The sequence below is a fragment of the Hibiscus syriacus genome, unplaced genomic scaffold, assembly GCF_006381635.1.
Source record: "Hibiscus syriacus cultivar Baekdansim isolate YM2019G1 unplaced genomic scaffold, ASM638163v2 tig00110747_pilon, whole genome shotgun sequence".
Lineage (NCBI taxonomy): Eukaryota > Viridiplantae > Streptophyta > Magnoliopsida > Malvales > Malvaceae > Hibiscus > Hibiscus syriacus.
The window spans coordinates 685,696-696,982 of record NW_024062848.1 but is presented as its reverse complement, the minus strand read 5'-3'; the positions used below and the strand labels follow the sequence as shown (position 1 = coordinate 696,982).

The 11,287-nt window shown below is 33.6% G+C and overlaps 1 protein-coding gene across 1 annotated transcript; it reads right to left on the bottom strand.

Moving 5' to 3' along the window:
• Positions 1 to 1,158: 1,158 nt before the first annotated feature.
• Positions 1,159 to 1,888, bottom strand: LOC120139464. The gene is made up of 4 exons (XM_039154664.1): positions 1,704 to 1,888; positions 1,481 to 1,554; positions 1,274 to 1,372; positions 1,159 to 1,181 (listed from the first exon to the last, which is right to left on the bottom strand). The coding sequence occupies exons 1-4, from the start codon at positions 1,886 to 1,888 to the stop codon at positions 1,159 to 1,161; spliced, it is 381 nt and encodes a 126-aa protein (XP_039010595.1).
• Positions 1,889 to 11,287: the final 9,399 nt, after the last annotated feature.

Genomic DNA, 11,287 nt, shown 5'->3' with positions numbered 1-11,287 from the left:
GGGGGTGATATGCTATAACGATTCTATGTCACTCCCCATACCTTTGTAATGCTCTAATAATGAACTTGTTATCGAAATAGGTGCCTTCATCGATTGTAATGGCTTTAGGTGCTCCAAATCGCATGGAGATATTCTTGTGAAGGAACTTAAGCATGGTCTTAGAATCATTTCTTGGTGTTTCTATGGCTTCAACCCACTTGGACACATAGTCCATTGCTAGGAGTATGTAAAGATCGCCAAAGGATGATGGAAGGACCCATGAAATTAATTCCCACACGTCGAAGAGCTCTATCTCCAAAATATTTTGTAACAACATTTCATGTCACTTCGAAATATTCCCAGTGCGTTGGATTTATCAAACACCTTGTAGAACTCGTGCGTATCCTTAAATATCACTGGCCAATAAAATCCAAACTATAGGACCTTTGCATTGTCACAATGAAATAGAATCTCCTTTTGTTATTCTTTAGGAACACACCTTCTGATCACTTGATCAATACATTGATTGAATAAATAGGGGTCTTCCCACTAGTAGTGTTACACATCATATCTGAACATCCTTCTTCCCTGGCTATTTAAATCAGGAGGAAAAACAACATTAACAAGAGAGTTAATTATGTCAGGATACCACAGACATGCCACGACAAATAAAATTTCTTGTCAGGGAATTTCTCATTGATTTTTAAATTGTCATGGCATTCATTTATGTTATCTAGCATAGATAGATGATCAACAAATTAATTTTCAATTCCTTTCCTATCTTTAACCTCTAAGTCAAATTCTTGCAATAGAAAAATCCATATAATAAGACTAGGCTTGGCATCTTTCTTATTCACTAATTATTTAATGGCAGAGTGATCGATGTGCACAACAACCTTAGTTCCTATTAAATATGCATTGAACTTATCGAATGAAAATACTACGCCAATTAATTCTTTATCAGTGGTTGTGTAATTTGTTTGTGCTTTAGTAAAGGTGTGACTAGTATAATAAATGACACAAAAAATTTTACCTCACTTTTTCCCTAACACTACTCCCATGACATAGTCACTCATGTCACACATCAGTTCAAATGGAGCAGTCTAATCAGGTGGGTCAACAATAGGCATTGTAACAAGTCTTTCATTCAGCTCTGTGAACGCGCTGCAGCAATCTTTTTCAATCACGAAGGGCTGATTTTGCTGTAGCATAAGACATAAAGTCTTTGAAATTTTTGAGAAGTCCTTAATGAACCACTTATAAAATCTTGTCTAGCCTAAGAAACTTCTTATACCTTTCACGGTGGTGGGTGGAGGCAGTTTCTCGATCACTTCAACTTTGGCATTGTCCACCTTTATTTCCTTTTGTGAAATCCTATGCCCTTTCACAATTCCTTCAGTCACAATAAAGTGACACTTCTCTTAGTTTAGCACTAGGTTGGCTTCTTCACATCTCTTTAGTACCTTCGCTAAATTGCCAAGAAATTTATTGAAATCATTACCTGAGACAGTGACATCAACCATAAAGGTTTCTAAGAAGTCTTCCACCATGTCTGATAAAATGAATAACATACACCTTTAGAAAGTTACATGAGCATTACAAAGTCTGAACTACATAAGTTCTATATGGGCAAGTGAAGGTTGTCTTATCTTGGTCTTCTAGTGCCAAGGAAATTTGATTATACCATTAATTCCATGGAGGAAGAAATAAAAGGATTTACCCACCAATCGATCAAACATGATGATGAATGGGAGGGGAAATGGTCTTTCTTCGTTTCCTTGTTGAACTTCCGGCAGTCAATACAAATCCTCCAACCCATGACGATCATTGTAGGTAATAGCTCATTGTCCTCGCTTCTCACCACAACCACGCCTTCTTTTTGGGCACACATTGCACTAAGATAACCCATGAACTATTGGAGACAGGGTATATTATCGCAACATCGAGCCACTTTATGATTTTCTTTATCACCACTTTCTTTATCATCGGGTTAAGTCTTATTTAGGGTTTAACAAAATTACTATAGCAATCGTCGAACTATATCTTATGCATGCATATGGTAGGGATTATTCCTTCAAGTCAGCAATAGTCCACCCTAGAGCTTTCTTATGATGTGCTAAGACATTTATCAAACTACTTCTTGCTCAAGGTTAAGACTACAAGATATTATAACAAGCAAAGTGTCATCACTACCTAAATAAACATACTTTAAATGTGATGACAAAGGTTTGAGTTCCAAGATAGGTTCATGTTGTAGCAAAGGTTTTGGGGGGACAATTCATCAAAATATAAGTGTTCGAATCGTGTACTTGCTCTAGCTAAAAGAAAACTAGACTGCTGCACCTCTAAAGAAAAATCCTCAGGCTCCTCCATACCATCTTCTTCATTGAGCCTTTTCATAATATTCAATCTGTAAAAACTTGTTGCAGCAAAATTTTACAGTTCATCATCTATTATCGAGTCCATATCTAACACACTTTGGCATTCCTCCGAGTCATCTACATACTTGAGTGTGTTAAAGATATTAATAGTCACACTCTGATCAGCCACTCGCATGGTGAACTCTCCCTTATCGTAATCAATAAGAATGCAATATGTGACTAGAAAGGGTCACCCAAAATGATGGGTGCATTATCGTCGGCCTCGTTGTCAAGGATAAGAAAATATAATGGAAATATAAAGTTTTCCACTTTATTATGACACATTCAATTCTTCCCTCGGAACGGACATGAGATCGGTCAGTTAGTTGTAGGATCACGATGATCGGTTGTGCACTACCCATTCCAATCTTCAAGAACATTGACTTGGGCATCAAATTTACACTTGACTCAAGATCGTATAGGGCTCTCCCCGCATAGTTATCAACGATAGAACATGGAATAACAAAGCTGACAAGATCTTTTTGCTTTGGCAGTAGTTTGCTCAACGTAGAATTGTATTCTTTCACTGTGGCAACTGCTTCAAACCTTTCCACCTTTCACTTCTTTGTGACAGTTTCTTTTCAAAACTTGGCATAAGTAGGCATCTAATCAATGGCCACCAAGAGTAGAACATTGATATATAGCTGGTCGAGGATGTCAACAAACTTTTTAAACTGGATATCATCATTATGCTTCTCCAGTCTTTGGGGGAAGGCTGGTGGGGGTATGACTTTTTCCACTGCATATGGGGGAACAACTTTTGCTATGACATTTGTTTGACCTCCATCAATAGGTTTACTTGTGCATCCCTCATCTTTTTGCTTCTCTATAGGTAATTCTTCTTGTTCTTCAGGTTTTTGTTGCACAATGCTAGGCCCGGGATCATCTAACTTCTTCCCCCAATCTTATCTTCTAAGTTAAGTTAGGTACAACTCCTCAGTGTGAGCGCACTACATTGCTTCTTTCCATGAGATTTAGTGACTTCAGCATCACTAGGGAGATTGCCTTGTGGGTGAGCATGTAATGCTGTAGCAATTTGGCCCACTTGGTTCTCCAATGCTCTCAAATACGAGTTATGGCTTTGCAACAAGGGTGCTTGGTTTTGCAAAAAATGGGCCTTGGATTTTATTAGTTAACGAGTTTTCATGCATTAAAGCCTTCATAAAAGCCATAAAATCATAAAGAGTGGCTTCAAGTGAATTAGAACTTGATGAAGATGTTGAACCTTTGTTGGCATTTTACGATGGCATATGTTGTTGCTGAAATCCTGAAGGTTCAATAATATTTTACTGTGGCCTATTTGAGCTGCCTGTAGTGTTATTGTTTGACCCTTGATTTCCCTATGAAAAATTAGGATGTTGACACCATCTTAGGTTGTAGGCATTAGAGTAGAGGTTGTTGTTGCCTCGATTGAAATTTCCCACATAATTGATATATTCTTGATTGTTAGGGCATTCACTCTCATGGTGATCACCATGACATAAGAAACATGTTGAGCTAGCCATGTTTACTTCTTTCCCCTTGTTGGAATGTTACAAATTCTTCAACATATTTGTTATAACAGAAATTTGGGCGGACACTGAATCTTTAGCATCTAACTCAAATGTACCAGTTGCTTTCCTTCCAGTTTCAAGACTTGAAGAAGGAATTGATAATCGTTGTTGGTTATCATGTCAAGAATGTCAAAGGCCTCTTCGGGTGGCTTTTTTTTGTAAATTACCATTTTCTGAAGCATCTAACATCATGTGTGTGGGTGCATTTACTCTATTTTAGAACATCACGACTTGAATCCAGTCGTGGAATCTGTGGTTGGTGTGCTTGCGAAGCAATCCTTTATATTGGTCCCAACACTCATAGATCGACTAATCATCAGCTTGATGAATACTTGCTACGTCATTTCTTAATTAAGTGTTTATGCTGGGCGGATTATACTACAACAAAAAGCGTTTACACATATAAGGCCAAGTCTTCATCGAACCGAATAAAACTCCGCTAAGCCAAGCTCTTGCTCGGTCATAAAATAAATAGGGGAAAAAATTTAACTTTAGCACATCCTCATGCACTCCTTGCTGCCTGAATGAGTCGCAAACCTCCAAGAAAGCACAAATGTGTTACCTTGCATATTCATTAGGCATGCCATCATATTGTCCGGTCGAGTTCAACATGTTGAACATGATTGGTTTAAGCTCGAAGTGGGCTACCTGGATCTTGGGATCTATAATCCCCAGGGTTGAGATAATCCAAAATAGGAGCCAAATTATCTATAATAGCTCTCGATCAAGGAACAAGTCTATCATTTTGATTTTCTACAACATTTGGATCTGTAGGATCTTGAACTTGTTGAACGTCTTGGTTTTGAACATCGTACATGGATCTATAACATGTTGAGCATGTTGTCTCTGACGGAATAAATATTTGATCTCCAGAACTAGAGAATAAAGTGCTTCATTGACATTCATTCCGGTCATGTAACAGAAAAAACCTAAAAAAAAGAAATAAACGAAAATAACAAGTAATATTGAAAAACTAACTAACAAAAACTCTTGCTATAGCTAACTTAAAACAACCAGTTGCCAATCCCCAGAAACAACACCAAAAACTTGATCACGTGTAAATATACTATGCTATGGCAGGTAATTCTGTACAAGTATAAACAATCAATATAAGTAATACAGTAGTGAGTGAGTATCATTTCTATAAGGATCAGAGGTATTTTAAAAGCAAGCTGTAGCAAAAAGGTGTCACGAACTAAAACTAAGTATATATGTATAATGGTATAAACAAGTGAAAGTAATACTATGGCAGATGTATGTATAAGGTATAAGGTATGTGGAAATGCAGTAGCAAGTTTGATGTGGTGAAATTTTAATGGAACTGAAACAGTATGTTGAGGTAAAAGTTTAACAAAATTATAAAAGTATGCTAGAGTGATAAAATAAAGTGAACTTTGGAGAATAAGATAAGACTGAAAACCTCACATAATCAAGCTTCTCTAGAGGTAATTGTCATGGATTTTCAATAGTAATAATATTATGTGCTAAGAATGGTCTTTGCTCCTATGAGTATGTTGCCCAACAGTATTTGATGAAAATGTTCCTAAACTATGCCTAGCATGGCCAGGAACATGATAAAACTAATGCTACAACAATACCTCTCAGCGTGAACTACAATACTAGCCTATCGACCAAGTATTACCCCTTTTAGTTGCATGAAACCCTCTCCTTATCTCTAAGATAGGTTAGAACCTTACCATCCCGGTTTAGTTCCCTTTCTCATATAGATATAACCTTGCTCTCTCGATACTAGGTATCTATGCTTATACAATGGAAATCTTTCAAAAGCTCTAACAAGACTAAGTATCTATACTATAGAAAATGAAAATCTCTCAAAAACTCGTACAATGATACGACGTATACGATAAAAACAATGAGCAAAAAAACATTTAAACAAAAAACATCAAACCATGCATTAACACAAAATAAAATAATCCAACATAAATCCAACGCAAAATATGTTAGTTCATGGAATGGATAAGTTCATCAAAGATCATTCGAGTTAAGAACAAGCTCAAAATAAGATAGAAAAGAAAAGCATAAGGAGAAAAATACTCCCAATAAGTTGTTGTCGTGATACTTAGCTCCACCATCATGGACAACCTTAGCAAACTAGTCTCTCTCAAGGTCCTAGCTGCTACCTCTTTGAAGCTTGGCTATGGAGGACACAACAAAAAAGGGATGAAAAGGAAAGAAAATGGAGGAATGTACAACCGCCTTTCTTTCTTAGGTCACTTCCCAAAAGTTCATCCAAAATGTGGGGTACCTTTGGTATTTATAGAGGGGAATTCCTTTAGTATTTTGGGCCCTAAATTCCCTTTTTACCATATATGTCATCAACCTCATGTGAATGGGCGGTTAAAGTGACAAGTGGTCACAAAAATTACAACAAGGGCAGTGAGTCACGTGTGGCTGAACAACTTGGCAAATATATTTTTTCTATTTTCTTTTCTGCTCTATATTCTGTTGTGCATCTTTCGCTGTGAAAAGTTTTTCTCCAGCATGTTACAATAACCATGTCTTCTCCTTAAGTTTTCCTCACCTGCACAATACCAAAAGAGAAAGACCTTTCCCTCAACGGCATCAGTTTCAACAAATAATTGATAGAACAAGACTTTATCACCAAGTGCAACTACATGACCTAAATGCAACCTAAATGCTATGACATGATCTTTAAAGCAAACAATAACACAAGTAAAATGGCAAAAACTATAACCTTTTTACAGGATTATAATTCATGAAGCATTAACATCTTACTTGGTTAGTCTATTCCTCTCATGTACTAGGGACGTGTTTGGCTCACGAAGTATGAAAATGACATCCGACTATCTTTTAAAGTGCTCTTATAATGAATTGGATGTATGCAGATATATCCCATACAAATCAAACGACTGTCATACATACAAGTAACTCAAGTTTCCTCATCATTTCCCAAGCATCAAGCAAGGCATAAGTCTTATGGAATCTTACCTCATAATATTCTTATGCAATACACAATTTATTTTGATAGTATTAATGCTTCACCCTATAATATTGGTACCGCCTTGAGTATCGGTACACACATTTAGAACTGCAACTATTTTTCTTTCAATTTTTGGAAAAGCCTCTTAGTATCGATACTCCCATATAGAGTATCGATACTACACACTTTTAGTATCAGTACTATCCTAAGTATTGGTTTCAAATTTGCATTTATTTTTTTAAAAATATACTTAATATTGATACCCCTATCTAGATTACTAATACTACTTCTTTGTGGTATCAATCTTTCCCTAAGTATCAATACCAATTTTAGCTATTGGAAATTGAAATTGATATGTGGTATCGTTATTATACCCTCAATATCAATACGTGAAGAACACTATTGGTACTTTATAAATGGAGTATCGATACTATCTAGTGAAAACTTTACTTTTGGCTTCCTCAAAAATAATATCGACACTCAAACCTAGAAAAGCCCTGTTTTTCACAAAACAATTCACTCCCCTCCCTCAAAGTCCTCTTAATGCCTCAAACTTTATTTAAAGCTTATGAGAGTTAAAAGAGATCATAGTATGTACTTTCCATGCATGAATAACATCAAAACATATCATTTCATTCATGAACCCATATGCACCTATTATTTTATATGTACTCATTCAAGCAAGCAACTACAAATGTTGATCTATAAGCGTTATACAAGAGTTAGAGGTGTTACCTTGCCCTTAACTACTGGAAGGCAACTTCATGGTCACCCAAGCACAAGTTTCTCCTTGTTCTTGCCCTTGAAGCTTTCTTATGATTCTTTCACTAATCAACCTGTAATACCCTAAAATCTAGGTCGCTAGTTTGGGTCGGTAATCAAGTACTTTTGTGGTTTCTGGTAAAATCATATATTTGAAATTTAATATGAAAAATATTTTGATAATATTGAAATATGATTTTGTAATAATAAATATTATTTTAATAAAGTTTTAATTTGATTTTATTGAGTGACTTAATATAATTTGATGGTAGTGCTCAATGCGACTACCATGCGGGGAATCCCAGACATTCCATCGAGAACTGCACTACATTTAAGAAGGTTGTTCAAAGCCTGAGAATGAAAAATATCATCAATTTTGTAATAATAAATATTATTTTAATAAGGGTTTAATTTGATTTTATTAAGTGACTAAATAAAATTTTATTAAAATTGGGATTTTAGTGACTAAATTGTAAAAGGATCAAAACATCAAAATTTATAAAGCGATTTTGTCAAGTTGATTTTCCCTCCATTGTCTCATTATTTTTTAACGTGGATTTCAACTCATTTTTACTCTTGCTTTCTATTTTATTCTAAACCATTTTGATTATAAATTAGAGTTGGTTTAACTATTTTGTTTCATATTTCATTTTAACATTTAACCATATTTTCTTTTTATTCGTTTTCTCTTAACTCTCTTTGATTTCTCCACTACAATTCTCTCTATTGTTCTTCTCAATTCTTTCCGCCATTGATTATCAAATACATCTTTTGTTTCTCTTTCAATCTTCATTTATTTTAATGAAATTCTTCATTTCTTCTTCATTGTTTTCGTAACACCCCTTTCTCATATCCGACCCCAAACATGAGTTAGAGATGTCACATGCTTTTAAAACAATTTCCGTATTCAAAAAAATTAAAATTTTGTTTCTTTATATAACCTAATTTAATAATAAAATATATATAACACCCTTTAACTACTTATATATATATATATATATATATAATAACGTTAATGTCTATCACATTATAGTTTAAATCCATTTCCAAATATAATAAATACTAAAAACCATCTTTTAGTTTGTTCATACCAAAGTATCATAACATAACTAAGTACATGCCAACTAGTAATATCAAAAGAACATCTAGTGATGTCATACTATTACTGATGAGACAACTCGTAACTCCGATCATACTCTATTACCTACATGTGAAACAATCACATGCTAAGTATTCACTAGCGAGGCATATTAAAATCAGTAAGATATTTTAAATTATAAGTAAATCACAAAAATTCAAAACACGATTGAAATCGTATAAAATATATAAATGTATAAACTGACTTAATAAGCCAAGTCTTTAGTAACATAACCTACAAAACATCACTTCATATGCATAGAATATTTGTCAATCGGAGTACTCAAAATCAATTCACTGTCCAATATATGACATATAAGAATGCAAGGTACATAAAACACATCTAAGTGCTAAGAAGGAGTATAGGTACTGTAGTACACAACGACACTATACTAATACATTGGAATGGTAATTCACAACTTCAAAACATTATAAACCCCATAGTTATACACATAGTGCCAAGAGTACTCAAATTTACTAATACAAGAATGCAATAATGTATTAAACATAATCGATCAATAAGCACTCTACTCAAGGTATGTCAAGTGCACATAAGACTCCCAATGTACATATAACAAGCTTTTATATCTGATTCGCAGAATTAATATTTATTCAAAAACATCCATGGATGCTAAAATTTCATAAAGACATTCATTTTGTTTTCGTGCAGTTCATACCTTAAAATCATTCATAAAAATCATTTCCACAAAACTTTGTGAAAATATATCATAATGCGTTAAAAACATACTTTTTAAAACACTTCAGGTTGTCTCATCGCAAGTCTTCCTCATATTATATGCATACATAATAAATAGAATGTACTCACCTGGTGTGACTCATTATTATGCCTTACTATCGATATCCGATTTTTCTTGTACGTTTTCCTTGCCTTTAGATTTGCTTGTTTCACAAGTTTGATCACGATCTACACAAGCATCATTACATAGCACATACAAATATAAAATACATGTTAGTATTTGTTCTAACATTTTATGCACATAATATTACCAAAAGTACTATTACTATTTATGAATTCTTTTATAATTCATCTGAACTTTTTCTTTTAATTCGAAATGGTCCCTTTCCATTTTTCTTCAATTCAAGTCTCAAATAACTTAATTAAATTTTAAGCATCTAATTTCCAACCCATTACCTCAACAATTCTACTATTACCATTTAAATCACTAACTTTCTCAATATTTGCCATTTTGTCCTCAAACTCTGCCAACTTCCCAAAAAAATCAAATTTCACATTCTAACATCAATTTCAACCCTCTAAAATTAAATTCCAGCCAAGTATATAACCTATTGAACAATTACACATTAACCTCATAACTTTTCAAAATCATCAAATAGGTCTACCAATTTTCACAAAATTTCAAAATGGTCCCAAAATTATTCCAAGGCTTATAGAGCCTTCCAAACATCATTTTTAAGCCATGAAATTTTTCATAATTTTTCTCCAAATCATTCGTCAAGGTTGAATAGTAAAGGGGTAGGGTTTGTGCATTTTCACTTGAATAAAGCATGAAATCAACCTCTATTCAACAATTCAAGGCTTGCATTAAAATCCTAACCTAATTTAACCAATTCACAACTTTTCCCCAAAACCTAGGTTAGGTCGAATTGAGTAGAAGCATTTTTTGGTGCTTATAAACATCAATCAAGCTTGGAAATGATTCTACAACATCAATAATCTCAAAATCCATCATCACTTCATAAAACCTTAACATGTTCTTCATCCACCAAATTTGGGAACTAAGCATTAAAATAAGATTAGTATGCATAAATGATACCAAATAATAGAGCTATGTGAATAGATCAATTTTTTATTTCACGTTTTAATCTAAAACCCAAAGAAAATTACTCAAAAATGAAAAATAAAATCTCTTACCTAAGGTTTATGGTTCACGACAATGGAGGATGAAGATGAGTTTAGTCTCATGAAATTTCATGTTAATTTGTGATTTATTAATCTTAAATGAATTTAAAATTCATTTAATGGGAAATGATAATTTTACCATTAATAAAGCTTGATAATTACATCCATACCAAGCCAGATGTTAATTATCATCTTCCTAAAGTCAAAGATGAACAAATTACTTACCCTTTACAACTTTACCCATGCACTTTTCCAAAAATTTCAATAGTGCTATTTTCATCCAACGGTTCAAATTGAACATAGAAATAAATTCTCAAATCTAATGACACATATTATTTTTCATCTTGTTAAAATGTGGAAATACTATTTCTAAGCTTACCAAACTTTAACACTTTATAACTTTAAACACAAATTTTGAATCAAAAATCAAATTCTCCCAAAAATGTTATTCTTGGGGGTGTAATATTCTTTATGGAATAAAATTTAATTTTGAGAAAATTCCCATTTAGGTCCTTAAACTTTCCCAAATTTATACTTTGTCTATTAAACTTTCAAAATTTACATTTTGGTCATTAACAAAAAATTGGGATAT

Bases quoted from the DNA above. Each gene is read 5' to 3' on its own strand.
- LOC120139464 (XM_039154664.1), bottom strand. From the start codon at position 1,888: ATGGGTTATCTTAGTGCAATGTGTGCCCAAAAAGAAGGCGTGGTTGTG. The intron at 1,555-1,703 runs GTGGGTAAATCC...AACTTTCTAAAG, and splicing joins TCATCATGTTTGATCGATTG to GTGTATGTTATTCATTTTAT. The intron at 1,373-1,480 runs GTAATGATTTCA...TTGTGACTGAAG, and splicing joins GGTTGATGTCACTGTCTCAG to GAATTGTGAAAGGGCATAGG.